Source organism: Sardina pilchardus, chromosome 4 (genome assembly GCF_963854185.1).
Source record: "Sardina pilchardus chromosome 4, fSarPil1.1, whole genome shotgun sequence".
Lineage (NCBI taxonomy): Eukaryota > Metazoa > Chordata > Actinopteri > Clupeiformes > Clupeidae > Sardina > Sardina pilchardus.
This window is the reverse complement of record NC_084997.1, coordinates 8,981,476-8,999,448: the sequence shown is the minus strand read 5'-3', so window position 1 is coordinate 8,999,448 and position 17,973 is coordinate 8,981,476. Positions and strand designations below refer to the sequence as shown.

The 17,973-nt window shown below is 51.0% G+C and overlaps 1 protein-coding gene across 1 annotated transcript in view; it reads left to right on the top strand.

Moving 5' to 3' along the window:
• Nucleotides 1-17,973, top strand: part of LOC134077983 (plakophilin-4-like) — a gene marked incomplete at its 3' end in the record, with an annotated part of 51,452 nt that overhangs the window by 25,378 nt on the left and 8,101 nt on the right. The window contains exon 3 of the mRNA XM_062533614.1: nucleotides 14,226-14,338. Within this exon, the coding sequence (XP_062389598.1) occupies nucleotides 14,226-14,338 (113 nt within the window). The remainder of the gene's footprint in view (nucleotides 1-14,225; nucleotides 14,339-17,973) is intronic.

The window sequence follows — 17,973 nt, the reverse complement described above, 5'->3', positions numbered from 1 at the left end:
GAGGGAGGGCTGGAGGCTGCCTCTGTGCCCAGCTGGATGGTCCTCGCTGTGGCTGCCACCCGCTCCTGAGCCGGCTGCAGCCGCCTCCCTGATCAGCAGCACACAGCAGGGGCTCCACTCGCTGCATTCTCATGCATGCTGTCAGTCTGCCTGCCCCCTCTGAAATATGGCACAGCTTTTTTTCTTTGTTTTTCTTTCTTTATTCTCTCTCTCTCTCTCACTCACTCTCTGTTCCCATCACTCTCGCTCATTCATTGTCTTTCACACTGTTCCGTGTTATAATAGAAGGATTTGAGGGGAAAAATAGGATTTCAACCACTGCTACGCTGCAACTGCTTTTTTTTTATTTTGTGGTGACTGCTTTAGTATCGACCCCGTTGTGCAGCTGTGTGTTTGTGTGTGCTGCTCTTGTGGTGCGGATCACTCTCTCTCTCTCTGTGTGTGTGTGTGTGTGTGTGTGTGTGTGTGTGTGTGTCAGTGAATGATTGTGAGGCTGTATTGTCAGGGAGCTTCTCATCTGAGCGAGGGACACAGATTGCTTTTGTGTTGGATTTCATTGAGCCAGAAAAAAGTGGCATCATCAACAGATAATGACTGCAGGTTTTCTTTTTTCCCCGCTCCTCGCACGCCATTTGAGTCTACGGCGGAGAGTATCGAGAGAACGCTAGCGAGCAGCAGTGCTTCAGACTGATGTGAGGGGAAACACACACAGGCACACGGGCACACACACACACACACACACACGCACACACCTGGCCTCCACCTGGTGCATTAAATTTGCAAGAGCAGAAACTGTAGTCAAATCTTCTCTCCCTGCTACAAATCACACTCGCCCCTCTCGGTGGGGAAGCGGCCATGGATGAGATGCTAAGATTAGAGCCTGGATGTGGAGCAGACTTCACCTCCTCCTCCTCTCTCTCTCTCTCTCTCTCTTGCTCTCTTGCTCTCTCTCTCTATCTCTGTCTCTCTCTGTCTCTCTCGTCTCAGCTACTACCCATCTACTGAGGCGGGAGAATCGCCCCCATCACATCACCAGATGTAGCGCCGATGGCCTCTTTTAATGGCCATTTAATGACGCATACTGGATGACTTATTTCTCCTTACGTCGCTCCCATGGTCTAGTTTTCACATCTCCGTGATGAAGTGGCTATCCTGAGTGTATCGTTTCTCTCTCTCTCTTTCTCTCTCTCTCTCTCTCTCTCTCTCTCTCTCTCTCTCTCTCTTGTGGGTCCCCTGTTGGCGTCTCTTGTCTCTTGCTGTCTCCGCTGTGTTAAATCAGTGCCAGTCTCTGGGATGTGGACAGGACGGTGGAACAGATGAGGAGTTGGAGATGTGCCTGCGTTTCTTTGGTTTGTGAGTGTGCGGGGTTTGGACTGCCGCTCAAGAAGCCTCAAGAACAGGACGGCTAACTGTAACATCAGAGCCGCTTCTTCGTTGCCAACTCCATGGTTTTTCCCTCTGGAGGTTCCACTGTGTGTGTGGTGTGTGTGTGTGTGCGCGCGCGTGTGTGTGTGTGTGTGTGTGTGCGCGTGTGTGTGTGTGTGTGTGCGTGCGTGCTGCTTTCATCAAGCTTTATCTTAGCCCACCGCCGAGAGGCGGCTGGTTGTGGAGGAGATTAAGAGCGAGGGGGCCTGTGGGAAGGATCTGTGGGCCTCTAAACGGTGGGAGATTAAGCGCTGGAGAGGTGCAGCGTCTGAGGGCACAACAGCTCCAGAGGCCCTGGCTCCACATGAAGGAGAAGAGGAGGAGGAGGAAGATGGTGGAAGGAAGGAAGGAAGGAGAAGAAAGAAGGATGGAAGAAGAGGAAGGAGGCAGACATTGAGGTGGAGGTGCAGTCCCGACGCCCACCCATGAATGAGAGATAGAGATAGAGATTGAGAGAGAGAAAGATATATATATATATATATATAGAGAGAGAGAGACAGAAAGAGATGTCAGGGATGGGCGAATAGAGCAGTGAGGGATGACTGTTCCATAGCTCCATTTGTGCTCATGGGCTGAGATGGGAGGATTGCTGGACACGTATATGATTGGGTGGTGGTTGAATGTCCCGACTGAACGGCAGAGAGTTAAAGGTCTAGGGTGCAGGGGCACTGCAGACATTTGTCCACATTCTGGCCTACTTCCTGCAACTCTCCCAGACCTAGAGGGACTGTTGTAGGGCTGAACAGGGAAAAAGCCATCTCTTGTTTCTGTCCATGCTTGGCTGCCAGGTTGGGAACGATTATGTAACGTATGACCCATATTTACATTTGTGTGTGTGAGAGAGAGAGAAATCCAGTGAGAACTACAGAGCTTATTCTCTTCCACCATAATTCTCTCTCTCCCTCTCCCTCTCTCTCTCTCTCTCTCTCTCTCTCTCCCTCTTCCTCCCTCCATCCCTCCCCTCTTCGTCTCCTGTGTTTTTGAGGTGTTATCCTCCGGTCCTCCATCCCTCCTGCTGTGGCAGCCTCCGGTGTGGAGCCGTGTGTGTGTTTTCATGGTCCGATATTTATTTAGGTGCTCTTTCCTGTGATTGAAGCCTGTGGTGGGAGGGATGGACTGTGTGTGTGTGTGTGTCTGTGTGTGTGTGTGTGTGTGTGTGTGTCTGTCTATGTGTGTGTTGAAGCCCTCCTGTTGGCAGATGGGGTCCATCCAGGCACGTTTGCCCAAGCTAAGCTGATCCGAGTGTGGCATGTAGAGGGTCCAATGGAGGCATGTGTGGTGTGGTGTGCCCTGCCACTTCCAGGGGCATGAACAGGACAACGAGGGCACTGGGCACACAGAGAGCACAGAGGACGTGGGCACGGTCAGTGATCCAGAAACAGACACGGATGCCCACATGTGTACATCGTGCCACGAGCGTATATGCCATCACAGATGCACAGACAGGGAAAGGACGGAGAAGTCGGTCATTCACGGACTGCAGCACAGTGGACAGTGGAGGCCAAGTCCTTGACAGGAGCGGAGACGTCTGTATGGACGCGTGAGCGCGGGCAGGAGCCGGCCAGGGACAGCGGGGAGAGCCACTGGAGATAAAGAGCGCGCGCAGACATGACGGGGACAGAACAAAGATACGCCGCCGAGACAAGACGCTGGACACGCCACGGCCAGATAAGGAGAAGGACGCGGCCGGGCAGATACGGCCGCCGCAGGGACGACGCGCAGACATGGGGACGGGGAGACGATGAAGGCCGTCTCGTTTTTTTTTTACCTCCATGCTTCAGCCCCCCCTCTCTCTCCCTTTCCCTCTCTCTCTCTTCATCTTCTCTGTCGATGTCTCTCGCCCAATCTGCTGCTCCTCACATCAAGAGCGAGGATGACTCACCAGTCGCTCGTTCTTCCTCTCCCAGGCCCTCCCGATGCAAGGGAAAATTTATGATGTGTGAAAGTTTAATTACTCTCTGTCTGTCTCTCGCCGCCTCGCGTTCGCATCTTTTTGATTTTAGCCTTGTCAGAGACCATGACAGCCTTGGCGAAAATTAGCCCAGCCGGTGCTATTCTGGGGGACTGTGACTGCGGCTCGGTCTCTCTTTCTTTTGAAATCCATCACGGTGGTTGTTTTTATTCACCCTCATCAGTGAATACGGTCGGTGTTGAGACTCCATCCTCATTGAGTGTAATGCAGAAATGAAGCATCCACCCGCACTAAGTTCAGCCCTTATGCAGATGTGCCCATGATGTACTCTATGGCCATAGTCTGTTTTCATAACCATTCTTGTCTGACCAAGGTGACCACCTCCATACTCTTTCTTTACCCTCCCCTCTCATTCTCTCTCTCTCCCCTTCTCTCTCATTCTGTCTCTCTCTCATTCTCTCTCTCTCACTCTCATTCTCTCTCTCTTGCTGGAGCCCACTGATGCATGGCTCTCTTTAACCCCAGCTCTTTTCACTGAGCCGCCATTACAGCGAGCGATGGCCTCTATTTACCTGCAACGCCTCATCGGCAGCTAATGAACAGATAGATTTAGCTTTTTATTTCCCCCCCGCCCTCTCCCCCAACCCACGGCCAGAGCCATCTGCCTGCATGCACAAGCACCAGCCCCCCTGGCTTTGCTAAAGCAACGCCACCATTGTGTGCTGGCTTTTTTATTATTATTATTATTATTATTATTATTTAAAGAAAGCGCGAGTCTGTTCTGTGTGGCAGACAGCCCGAAAGTCTTTTTCTCCCCCTCTGACGGATGGGAGCAATCTAGGAGAGAAAAGCCGCTATCGATAAGATCTGCATGCACATATTTTTTTTGTGAGCGGCTGGCAGATATTTGCGCTGCCAGGCGCAGTAGATGGTGGCGAGAGATAGAGCCCATTCTTTCTGGGCTGAATGCATTTGGAAGAGTGCTGAGCAAACAGGATGGAATAGACTTTTTCTCTGCAGCTCCTCGCTCGCCTCTCCCTCCCTCTCTCTCTCCCTCTCTCCCTCGCTCTCTCTCTCTCTCTCTCTCTCTCTCTCTCTCTCTCTCCCTCTCCCTCTGTCACACACGTTTTCTTTTCTTTTCACTTTCTCTATTTCTCTCACACACTTTCCCCTTTTCCACGGTCCCTCCTTCTGTCACTGGTCTTTTCGAAGTTGACGTGCTGATTGTGATTTGCTTCCGGCCTCTTCCCTACCCCAGTCTGCTCTGCTCTGCTCTGCTCTGGGGGCCAAGAGAGAGGGAGAGGGAGGGAGGGAGGGAGGGAGGGAGAGAGAGAGAGAGCGAGGGAGAGAGAGAGAGAGGCAGACGGAGAGGGAGAGAGGGAGATGGATGGAGGGAGAGGGAAAAAGTGTTTTCATGGTAATATTTCTGGCCTGGCCCTCACTGCAGTCCTTAAGCTCTAATGTGGTCCTGCCACTTCTGCTCCACAGGCTGGATATGAGAGAGAGACGGGGGGGAGAGAGAGAGGGGAAAAAAGAGAGGGAGTGGAGTACTAAGAGCCCCTTTCACATTCAGAAACGATACATTAGCGTTTAAGAAATAGCGGGTTCAGGGGATTTCGCAATGTGAAAGGTAGACGTGTTCTGGTCCCGGGGTTGTCTGAAGCCGGTTTCAGAGGCGAGTTATGGGAGGCGTTGCCTAGCAGCACGTCACACGCAATTTGGGAGTTAACAATGACGTTAAGCATGCCTTGGACCTCGGAGATAAACTGATAAACACAGCTGTCATGCTAGTTCTACGTGGTTTAGCTTCCAAATGATGGCGGGCCACTTGTTGTTATTTGAATGCCAAATGAGGTCCTTTTGTCTGTCGAAGTCATATTTCAGTGTGCTTGAGAGAGGGGAAGGCAGAGATGGAGAGAGTGAGGCCGAGTGTGCTGTCTTCCAGGAATATTACCTTGATGTCTGGAGGGACATTTTCTTTCCTCCAAGTATCCCGCTGCTGTAGATTGATATTGTTGTCGCCAGCCTTGCTTCCTCTTCTTTTATCCCGCTGATAACAGTGTCCCTGCAAGCACTGGACTCTGTGTCTGTGTTTGTCTGTCATTTTGTGGATATGTGTGTGTGTGTGTGTGTGTGTGTGTGTGTGCCTGTGCCTGCGCTCACGTGTGTGCGTGTGTGAGTGAGTAAGTGAGGGAACGAGTAAGAGAGAGACTTTGAAGCCCCTGTTCCTCAGTCAGTGGATTACGGTGATGACACTGATGATGATGATGATAATCTCAGCATGTTTATCTGATGGAGCAGACAGAGTCGCGTAAGGGAAAGATATTGACGTCTGTAATCCAGGATGAGAAGGATGGGATGCAATAGCGAATATTACATTTGTGATCTGAGGATGGTGATGGGGAGGCTTAACATATTAGTTGTTTTTGAAAGTGGAGTACTCTTTTTGGAAGGCGTCCATAGTAGGTAGTATGTCCTAGCAAGTCACAGCAAAAGAGAGACAGCAGTCTGATAAGGCCTCAACTGGATCTTTGATGGCAGATATCTGGAACATTTGGAGAACTAGCTGGCATGGGAAGCACCAGCGCGGTCCAAAACAAACAACCCTGTTTATGTCGCTTTGATTGTGATGTTTTGCTTGCATTCTGGTGACAGGCTGGTTCTGCCAAGGCAGAATTCTGTCGAATCACTTTTGGCGTTGAAGTGGGCCAGAACAAACTTGGCCATATGTCTGCCACTGCTTTGCCTGCCTGGCACACAAAGAATGTCTCGTCTGGGAAATGTAGTTCACCAGGTTTATTGTACTACAAAAGAAAGTTATTCTGCAGTCTTGTGCTCCTTCCCTGTATTAGTATTCTTGTCCTGACTCGGGCAGGCTTGAGCTGTGGTCAGAGGGGTCAGCTGTGTGGGGCGTGGACGCGGGACTCGCGCCAGCCACCGACTCCGATGATGCCCTTATTTCCTCCGATCCTCCGGGTTGCGCCAGAGACGAGGGATTTCTGCTTCTCCTTTTTCTTCCTCCTCCTAACTCCGCCGCATGTGGGATCTGAGAGCCTCAGCAGTAATATAAGGGTTGCGGCGCTGATATCTGAGGGCCAACATCATGGAGCATTGAAATCTCATCAGCGCTTAAACGACTCCAGCGCCATGGCTGATTTTGGAGTCGGAAAAGCCCCTCTCAGGCCAGAGTGTCGTGTTTTGGTTGGAATTAGTGGGCCGACTTTTGATAAAACCCTGGCGCAGTCAGCTTCTTAAGACTGTCGCTTTGCTGTGCCTGACTTGGCCACCGTGCATCACAACCTTAGCGCAATCAAAACATCAAGTCTTTAAGATGCGGGTGACGCCAGGATTTCAATCATGTGTGCAGGGAAAGAACCTGAAATTAGATGCCCTGGCAGTTGCCAAGTTTCTACTGTATTGCCCCATTAGAAGAGATGGCTCAATTTGCAATCAAAACCCCTGTCTGCCGAGCTTGTGTGTGTGTTTCTAAATATGTGTGTGAGATGGCACCTCTGCTCAGTTGTTTGAAGGGGATAATTGAGTGTGTGTGTGTGCGCGCTTGTGTGTGTGTGACCCCTGTTAATCGACTGTGTGCTGGTGTGTCACCAACGCCTTTTTAATTGAACGTAAGTTATGGAACACAACAGCCAGCGACACCGGCAGCCACTGCTAATTGAGAATATTAGCAGGCGTGCTGTTGTGTGTTTACAAGAAATGACCTTCTGTTAATTGACCGGTATATTGTCATGCATGAGCTTGTGCGTTCATGCTGACTGTGTTCTTTTGGCTGACTGTGCATGGGTTGCCAGTGGAAAAATAATCCACTCGCATGCTGCGTCACCACGATGAGTGAGTGGTGTCACACCGCGAGTTGATAAGGTGTGTGTGTGTGTGTGTGTGTGTGTGTGTGTGTGTGTGTGTGTGTGTGTGTGTGTGTGTGTGTGTGTGTGTGTGTGTGTGTGTGTGTGTGTGTGTGTGTGTGTGTGTGTGTGTGTGTGTGTGTGTGTGTGTGTGTGTGTGTGTGTGTGTGTGTGTGTGTGTGTGTGTGTGTGTGTGTGTGTGTGTGTGTGTGTGTGTGTGTGTGTGTGTGTGTGTTAATGTTTGAGGTTATCAGACAGCCACAGACAGATGGTCAGTAGTAGGTGTGGGCAGTGGTGATGGAGCAGACCCTTCAATCGGTGGTGTCTGGCCGTGTCATCTGTCATTAAGAGGATAAGATGAGAGAGAGAGAGTTGAAGAGGACTGAGAGTGAAAGAGATTGAGTCGGAGAAAAGAGAGAGAAGTGGGAGGAAAGAGATAGAGCCAGAGGTGGCAAGGGACTTAAGAGGAAGTAAGCTTCGGAGAGAGAAGGACCACATGAGCGATTGAAACAGAGGGATGGATGGAGAGAGATGGAGCGAGAGAGTGAGAGAGAGAGAGAGAGAGAAGAGGATGAGGGTGTTGTGTCATCTGTTTGCTCTGCGCTCAAAACACTCCACAATCCGATTCCGCACTGCAACGTGTGGATACTATCTGTGTGTGTGTGTGTGTGTGTGTGTGTGTGTGTGTGTGTGTGTGTGTGTGTGTGTGTGTGTGTTGTCTGTGCGCGTGTGTGTCTCTGCACTGATGCACATTGTCACCCCAACAATGAGTGCGAGTGGGACAGAGCCCACTGTTGGTACAGGACGCACTGGGCGCCTTTGTCTCGGCACTAGGCCTCTAATAACCAGGGCGTCAGGGAGCCGTTACCGGACACAAGGGCCCACACACACAGACCACAGGCTCCCGGGCCAGCAGACCAGGGATGGAGGGATGAAGGGAGGGGCGGAGAAGAGGAGAGGAGAGGAGGAGAGGAGCGGCGAGGGAGCCTAGCTGGCCTCTGTGGGCTGATCTCAGGGCTGGCTGGGTAATGTGTGGGGTTATTAGACGGAGCAGGCACTGTCTCTCCCATGCTGCCTCCACTCAGGAGATGAGAGAGAGGGAGGAGGAGAGAGGGAGGGAGGAGGAGAGAGAGAGGAGGAGAGAGAGAGAGAGGGGATGAGGGAGATGGAGAGAGAGGGAGGGAGGAAGAGAGAGAGGGGACGAGGGAGATAGAGAGAGAGAGGGAGGGAAGAGGAGAGAGATGGAGGAAGGCGAGAGAGCAACCTGAGTGGTGAATTATTAATGCTACAGGATAATCACGCGCGGCGCTAACTCAAACAGTGCTGCCATGCTAAAGCGCTTCTCCCATTACACTCTCCCCCTTGTGCACACAACCTCATATAGACAGACACATACACACACACACACACACAGACGTTTTGTTAGACACGTTTATGTACACCCACACAGACACTCTCACTCACATACACACAAACTGGATTACACTCATATCAGGTTTACACACACATATTGTGTTCCACCCATAGCAGTATTTTACGCACACACACACACTCACACACACCCATTCTCCCTGGCTCTCTCTCTCTCTCTCTCCCCTGCTGCAGATTGATGCTCAGTGCAGCATTGCCTCCCCCTCACCCATGATGTAAAACAGTAATTACAGCTGATATAATGTCCCATTTCCCTGGGTTTTCCGCTGGCCTCTGTTGAAATATATAGGGGGCGCTGGTGGAAGGCCATTAAGATGGCGGCCGCGTTTATTAGCCGTGGAGCATCCCGAGGAGTGATGGGGCTGTGGGGCGGCACAGGCCCACAGTTACCACGCCAGCAACGTTGGAGCAGGGACAGATGGGAGAGCTATAGGGAGGACATCATACTTCCTGAGGAAAGACCTGGAGAGAGGGATGGAGAGGGGGAGGGAGATGGAGAGGGGGAGGGAGATGGAGATGGAGAGAGAGAGGGAGAGAGGGATAGAGAGAGAGAGGGGGAGGGAGATGTAGAGGGAGAGATGCATAGCGATAGCATGAGCAAGAGAATAGGAGAGCGATATAGATGGATAATGTGCGAAGAGTGCGCGAGAGCAAAGGAGAGAGGAAATGATTCAGAGAGAGAGAGAGAGAGACAGAGAGAGAGAGAGGGAGGAGGAGAGTGAGTTTGACCGAGAGCGAAGGCCGGCGAGCTCTCCTCTCGATCACATGACCCATTGGCGTGTCGGGGGCAGTTCATATGGGCGTGCTTCATGTGCCTTATGGCGCCCGCAGATGCCTCTGCCCGCCTTGCAGGAGCGAGCTTCATCTGAGCGAGCCCCGGGTGCTGTTGCCATGGAGAAGGACACAAATTACCCACACGGCTCCAGACAGGCTGCCCCTGATGGCACAGGACTCAACGCCATGCGTACGCCGTCAGGCCATAGAACACCACTCCGAGTGTGTATCGACGCATTAAGGGAGATGGACATACTGTGTGTGTGTGTGTGTGTGTGTGCTGTCCCTCCACAAGCTATTGGACAACACTATCGATTTCTGGGCATGACATGTATGATCGGTATAGGGTGCTATATAATAGAAATGTTCACATCATCATTTATGCTTTTGCCCAGAGCCTCACAGGCAGTTTATCACTGGAGAGGGAGAGAGTGAAGGAGGGAGAGAAGAGAGTGAGTGAGGGAGAGAGAGAAGAGAGTGAGCGAGAGCATGAAGGGGAGAGAGAGGAGTCAGGGTGTCTTATCTGCTAAATCCCAGGGGGAGGCGGATTCGATGGGTTTTGTGTTTATGCGGCCTGCACGAGGCGTGCTCTTCCCCCCGCCTGACTGTGAAATCGGTTTTGTTCCGAGCTCTTTGACATCCTGTTATGAGTCCCCATCGCCACCCCCCCCCCCCCCCCCCCCCCCACACACACACACACACACACACACCACACACACACCACAGGCAGCCCATCAGCACGTTGGCGGCTTCATCAAATGTCTTTCTTTCCGTCTATCTTTTTCTCAATCTCTTTTCCACGCACATCAGAACATCCCATTTCTTCTTCTTTCCCTCTCTCAAACACACTCACTCCCACACTCACTCTCACACACACACACACACACACGGACGAACACACACACACGCACATCTACACACACACAGACATACAGATAGAGAAAAAGAAGTTGTGTGAAGCGCAGCATTAAGTTTTGATCCTAATGGCCTAGTTTTAGCTGGAGTGTCATCAGCTGATTGTCAATGCCTGTGGTCCACAGTAGCAGCAGCAGCAGCAGTCACAGTACCACGCTGCTTGTTTGTCCTGAGATTACTGCGGTCACTCAGAGACACATGCTCATCCTTTATCCCTCTCTCTCTCCCTCTCTCTCTCCCACCATGTCTCTCTCTCTCTCACTCTCTCCCCTCTCACTTCCTCTGTCCCTCTCCCACCATGTCTCTCTCTCTCTCCCTTTCTACTCTCTCTACGCTCTCTCTTCCCCTCTCTCCCTCTCCCTCCCTCTCTACTCTCTCTAGTCTCTACTCTTTATTCCTCTCTCTCTCTCTCTCTCTCTCTCTCTCTTTCTCTTTTCCTCTAGAGCCTAACGTTAAAGTTCCAGCCTCTGTTGTGCGAGAGCTTAGTTGACTGAATCCATATCTTCAAGAGGGCACAAAGCGTGTGTGTGTTTCCTTTGTGTATATATTTAGCGTGGATATGCATGTTTATACATTTCTATTTCTTCCTTGTTTTTCCTTCTGTGTGTGTCTGTCTGTGTGTGTGTGTGTGTGTGTGTGTGTGTGTGTGCGTGCTGGCCCAGCCTAGACTGCATTGTTGTGCGCATGTGGGTGTGTTTCTCAGCGCAGCACAGGGGGGCTTACCCACACTGACACGAGCTGAGGGGCTTTAAATGCAAATAGTAGGGTGGATAGTGCTGCATTGCTGAGGGGGAGACTGGGAGCATTTGAGTGTGTGTGTGTGTGTGTGTGTGTGTGTGTGTGTAAGGGGCGGAGTGTACGAAGTGTGTGTAAGAGAGGGGGAGAGAGAGCATGTGTGTGTATGTGTGTGTGAGAGAGTGGGGCTGACTGGTCGATTCTGGCTCCCCAGTGCTGGGGCTTTATTCAGATGGATGAGCAGTCTTAAGCCTGGCCTCGCACTGACAGGCTCATGTCACTCAAGGCGCTATAAATAGGACTTTGCTCAGCCTTTTCAAATTTCACGATCTGCTGAAAATGAAGTTCTGGGTAAGTCCGGGGAGCATGATTATTTCTGGAGGGGGTTGGTGTGGGGGTGGGAGTCGGTGTTGAAGAGTGTGTGTGTGTGTGTGTGGGGGGGGGGGGGGGGGGGGGGTCGTCTGTAGTGGAAATGGTTATATTCTGCTAAATGATGTAGAACTATTGTTGTGTTGATTGCCCTATTTTGATTCTCAAGAGGGATGAGTAAGTCTGAGAAAATTGCTTGTGAAATTGTCTTGATCCGCTGTTAGTGCAGTTCATTTCTCAGAGTGAGTGAGAAAGTTCAGTGTGTGAACTGTTTATTTGCCGGGGTGGAGAGAGAGGATGTGGCCAGAACTAAGGCTGAGGAGTTCGACTTTTTTATGGAGAATTAAAATGCTTTCTTTGCAGCCCCCCTCCCCCACACACACATATAGACACACACATGCGCACTCACACACACGCTCACACACACACTGTAATCAGTAGGGTGATGAGGGTTTTTGTATTGCCAGCACAGCTCAAAAATCCATGGGATTGCTTTTTTTTTCGAGGCGGTTTCGTTTCTTTTCTCTCTTTTTTTCCCCTTCTTTTTTGAAATTCTGCTGAAGCCCATCATGGCACCCGTATCTGCTCCGTGCTGTAACTCGGGGCAACAGCCAACAAGGATGTTTGAACTTCCTGAGGAAACTGCCCGCATTGACTCACTGTAGAAGAGAAGACAGGAAAGTGGATATGGGGCTTGAATCACACTCATTTTCCCCTTTCCCCTTCTCTTTCTCTCTCTCTTTCTCTCTCTCTCTCTCTCTCTGTCTCTGTCTGTCTGTTTTTGTCTCACTCTTTCTCTCTGCAGTACAGTACTTTTCATGGCCACAAGAGAAAGTGTGTGTGAGAGAGAGAGAGACACAGAGAGCGAGTTGAAGTGAAGAGGGGAGGGAGTTTGGGAACAGGGCACAGAGTGAGTAAGAGAGAGAGAGAGCAAAAGAGAAAGAGAAAGAGAGAGAGAGAGAGAGAGAGAGTGGCAGGCAGGCAGGCAGGCTGCAGTAGCAGCAGTTCCTTGAGCCAATCCCCCAGCACAGGCACAGAGTCCTGCACTCATAGCTTCTCAGGAGAGAGAGAGAGAGAGAGAGAGGAGGGACAGAGAGAGAGAGAGAGGAGCAGGCAGAAGAGGGGGCAGGACTCTGAAAGAAAGTCTGCATAGAAAGACAGGGGAAGAAGAGTGAACGAGAGAGAGAAAAGAGAACTGAGCGAGTGAGAAACTGCAGGAGGAGAGGAGAGGAGAGGAGGCTAGGCTAAGTGACCGTGTCCACCTCAGTGTCACGCTGCTGTCTGGCGGGAGGTGAGTGTGTTTGAACGCTTGTTGGAGCGGAACCGAGTGTGCGGTGTGCCTCTTTTTGCCTCCGAAAGAGAGGGAGTGCTCTGGGAGTGTGTGCTGGTGAGTGTGTGTGTGTGCTGGTGTGTGAGTGAGTGAGAGAGGGAGAGGGAGGGGGAGAAAGTGAGAATGAAAATATGCATGTGTAATAGGGGAAGAATGTGAGATGCATGAGAAAGAAAGAGTTACGTGAGTGGAGTGTGTCTGTGTGTGTGTGTGCACGCTGTTCTGTGCTGCAGTGCTGGGAGCCTGACACACACACACACACACACACACATTCACTCCGAGTGCCTGGAGTCACAGCCCTGTTCTTGTTGGGTAATTAGAGTAGTCAGATGCAGATTCCTGCCTGAGTCCCAGCGGAACAGAGGAAGCAAGGTTAAACTGTGCTACCACTGCCCTCCATCTCACAGAGTGGATTCTGCTGGATGTGCGTGGGAGAGGGAGAGACTGACATTATTTCGCTCTGTGTGTGTGTGTTGTTTTATCTGTTGTGTTAAACTGTTAAACTGTCCCTGAAGAATGGAGGCCACCGTGTGTGTGTGTGTGTGTGTGTGTGTGTGTGTGTGTGTGTGTGTGTGTGTGTGTGTGTGTGTGTGTGTGTGTGTGTGTGTGTGTGTGTGTGTGTGTGTGTGTGTGTGTGTGTGTGTGTGTGTGTGTGTGTGTGTGTGTGTGTGTGTGTGTGTGTGTGTGTGTGTGTGTGTGTGTGTGTGTGTGTGTGTGTGTGTGTGTGTGTGTGTGTGGTCTGGGCCGTGTGGCGTCTGTGTTGAGATTGATGAGGCGGGGACTCTGCTCAGCCATGCCTGCTGTCACTCAAGGCCCTTTCCCCTCAGCTCACCGCTCGCTCTCCACATCTCCACTCCTCTTCCTCTTCCCCCCTGCTCCTGCTCTACACACCCTCCTCTTCCTCTTCCTCCCCTTGCTCCTGTTCTCTACACACCCTCCTCTTCCTCTTCCTCCCCCTGCTCCTGTTCTCTACACACCCTCCTCTTCATCACCCCCACATCACCTTCTCTCCACTTCTTCCCATGCTTCCCATGCTGCCTTGTAGGTTCCTGTAGTGTGCAAGCAGTTGGCAGGTGTATGTGTGTGTGTGTGTGTGTGTGTGTGTGTGTGTGTTTGTGTGTGTTGCACTTGAGGACTGGATGCAAATGGCTTCTGATGGTGCATATGGCTTCCACAGTGGGAATGTTTGACCTCAAAATGGTTATTATGGGTTTTCTGTGGTTGCCTTTGGCGGAGTGTTTGGTTTCGGGCTATTGCTTATCATGTGTGAAATTAGAACATTTCCCTTTACTGGTATAATGTGGAGTATTGTAAAGGGGCTTTGTGGCTGCGTGTTGTCTTACTTCACTAAAGCCTCCATCTTTGTGTTGACCTATGCCCTTCAGCTTGTGTTAGCTGCGTTCCTGAGCTGATGTGGTTTGTGTGTTTGTTGATGTTTGTGTGTTTGTTGATGTTTGTGTGGTTGTTCTCGCAGGAGCTCCAGTTTGAGCGGCTGACCAGAGAGCTGGAGGTGGAGCGGCAGATTGTGGCCAATCAGCTGGAACGATGCAGACTGGGGGCCGAGTCACCGGGCGCTGCTAGCGGCAGGTAATCACACATACACAGATTACACACACTATGCATGGACACGTGTGTGTGTGTATATATACACACACCTTCACACGTAGTTATGGAAACACACATATACACACATATACACACACTCCATATGGACCCATAATTACACACAAACACATGTCTGCATACACACATACAGTCGTTATGAGTGTGTACATGCACAAACACAGACACAAATAATGTGTCTCTCCCCCACACACACACCACAACGGCACCACCCTTTGATGAATATGCATATGCAGGCAGACACGCTCTCATTCTTTCACTGCGAGCCCACAGCTCTCGCCGCCCCACACAGATTCTCCTATAGAAGCACAACCGCGTGGCTGTCACAGGGCCGCACATACGTTGCCATTGTCCCGCGCGGAGACGTGCTCGGGGACGCTTATGGGCCCCTCTGTTGGTGGCCTGTTGTGTTCCACGGCTCCCTGCTGAGCACGCCGGGACCGGGGAGCCTGCCGTGTCACTCTTTATTCATGCATTTCCTCCTTCTCCTTCTCTTACTTACACTTACACACACACAGAACACACACACACACACACACCCTCTCACACACACACACAGACGACATATACACACACAAACACACGGCGTGCACACACACTTACACACTCACACACACACACACACACACACACACACTCTCACACACACAGCACACAGATGAGTGTGCAGCAGCTTGACTGCAGTCCCATGTTATCCAAGAGCAGATGTGCTTATCTATAGCTTCTCACTGTAATCACTATAGGTCCCAGCATCTCTGTTGTTTACTTTCCAGCCTCTGTTTTTCCCTCCCATCTGATTAAATGTGCAGATAAAGCTGCCAAGTGAAACGCCAAAGCAAACACCGACTTCTAATACGCGATTGTGACTTGCTCGGTACAATAACACACGACTCTGCTGGGTATGTGTGTGGAGGATATACGAGGCATTAAAAAACGAAAAGTCTGCCATTTTGAGAGAAGGCTTTTTTTTTAATCATTTGATCTCGACAGCAAATCAAATTGCATGCCTCATCAAAGTGCGTCTAATCAAATTGCACACTCGTGAAGCGATGTGTTTATTTCCTGGACGGGTGCATGGCTCAGTCTCGGCCACTCCAGAGCCAGAGCCAGGGCGGACTGGAGGAGGGGTTTTTATTGTGCACATGACGCATAACGGACAGCTGACTGTTGAGGAGAACTTGCTGAATCAGACAAATGCTCCATGGGATTATATAATCCAGGATTGCACTGGAAATGGCAGTTGTGACTAGGTATTGGGTTGTCAGATTTGTCCATGGCGTCATAACTGAGGAACGCTGTAGGTACTTTTTGAAGTGCGTTTGTGTGTGTGTGTGTGTGTGTGTGTGTGTGTGTGTGTGTGTGTGTGTGTGTGTGTAGATATGTGTGGTAGCGTGTGCCTGTGGGTGTCTCCAGTAGCTCTTTCTCACACATGGCTGTGGAAGCATCTTGCATGAATCTGTCACATTGACGCTTCATTAATTCATATCGGGCAGCATTGCATTCCACTCACTTAGCCGCACCCCTGCTGCAGGCGCCTCCTCTGTGTTTGTGTTTGTGGCAACAGTGTGTGTGTGTGTGTGTGTGTGTGTGTGTGTGTGTGTGTGTGTGTGGCCAAGCAGTGTGTCTGTGCTTGTGTGAATATTTGCATTTGCATAGCTGTCATATGTATCCCAGCAGCAGCAACTGCGTTCACTAACTTTTGGATTCAATCCCACTATTGTGGTGATGCAACCAGAAGAGCTGATAGACTGAGCTGTGAGGCTTAATGCCTGTTAGAGGGCCATATGATAAGTGTGTTATGGTTAGTGTGTGTGTGTGTGTGTGTGTGTGTGTGTGTGTGTGTGTGTGTGTGTGTGTGTGTGTGTGTGTGTGTGTGTGTGTGTGTGTGTGTGTGTGTGTGTGTGTGTGTGTGTGTGTGTGTGTCTGTTGGATTGATGCAGCTGTTTGTGTGTCTGTAGCTGTGTTGGTAGTTGGGAGTTTTTCCCTTGTGGACGCTATGGTCAAGCTGTCTTCACATCCTGATGGTCATCAGCACAGTAGCTACTGTATGAAAACACAAACACTCACTGGCACACTCCTGGAAAAAAGCATGTAAATATTTCAGCACGGTCAAACTGTATAAACAAATCAGGTAACCTCAAATGACATGGGCATCCCTGCCTGCCTGCCAAATATTCCCATGTTGCTCCTGCCGTGAAAGGAGGGTGTTGACAGTTGACACCTCCAGTGGCTAGCGAGCGCAAGCAGGAGCTGCTAACATGTATTACAGCTGTAGCTGTAAGGCACTGGCTGCACATTTGAACCCTCGTGTTTACATGTGTGTGTCACGCTAGATTTTAGACTCGGCCACCTGTTGGCACCTGAGCTCTGCCAAGCATGCCGAACATGCCACACGCGTGCCTCTGTCAGTGTTGCTTAAAAGTAGCCCCGAAACGTGCCTGTTTTTGATGGCAGGAAAGTTCCGGCGTGTGTTGGCGTGAGTTTATTTGAGAGTGCGTGCCGAGCCGGCCCGCGAGACGGTAATGAGCCGTAGCGGAGGCCGGGGCGTCGGAGGCGTAATGGAGCCGTGGCGGAGGCGGCTATTAATACCGCCGTGTTAGCTCGCATTTAGAGCCTCTGGAGCTCTGCCAGCTAGCGACGACGACGACGACGACGCGCCACTCCCGGTGCTCTAGCCTGGAATTCCACACACGTGCTGCACATGCTGGATAATGCATGCTGACCTAATGGGCTCCGTGTTTAACTTTTCATACAGATCACGTCAGGGCTGTTTCATTAATTTCCAATGACATTAGGATAATGGAATAAGTTAGGAAGAAATGTTCTCTTTTTTTGCCTTTTTTTTTCCTTCAAATTTTTCTTCTTGCAGTTGGAAGTCGATATTCGATCCAATGCATGAAAAAACACCCAGCCGAATTCATGCACAGACACACACACACAGACACAGACACACTCACACACACACACACACACACACACATTCACACACACATTCAAACACACATACATACACACTCACACACACACACACACACACACACACACACACATTGACACATACATGAGTGTCTGAGTCATGGTAGTTGTATGAAATGAGAGCTGGTAAGAGAGCCACAGAATTAAAAGCTGCCTTTTACTGATCAGCCTCCGGGGAGCCGTTGAGTGCCGGGCCTCCAATTAGCAGCAGCCGTAGTAGTGGCCTCTCAGTGGGGTTGTTAGCTCCTGCCCGCAGACCTGGTGGCCCAACAGGAGCTCCTGAATATGTGTGTGTGTGTGTGTGTGTGTGTATGTGTGTGGTGGAGAGTGTGAGATGGAGAGTGTGCATTACATGGCCGGCATAGAGTGTCCATTACCGGAGCCTCTTCACTGCGGAATACCGAAGTGCCCCCCCCCCTCAGCCTCGCCCTCCAGTCCCACGAGGCCGAGCTCTCGATGGCCGGCGGTCGATCAGCCGACGCTGCCGTGCCGGCTCCGCTCCACGTGACCGTGGGGGTGACCCCTTCCTCGCAAAAACCCCCGGCTGGGGTCAGTGGCAATCCACTCGGCGAGCTGTTTTTATTGGATGACTACATGCCTGGCGTGGCGTTGCCGTGCGGACG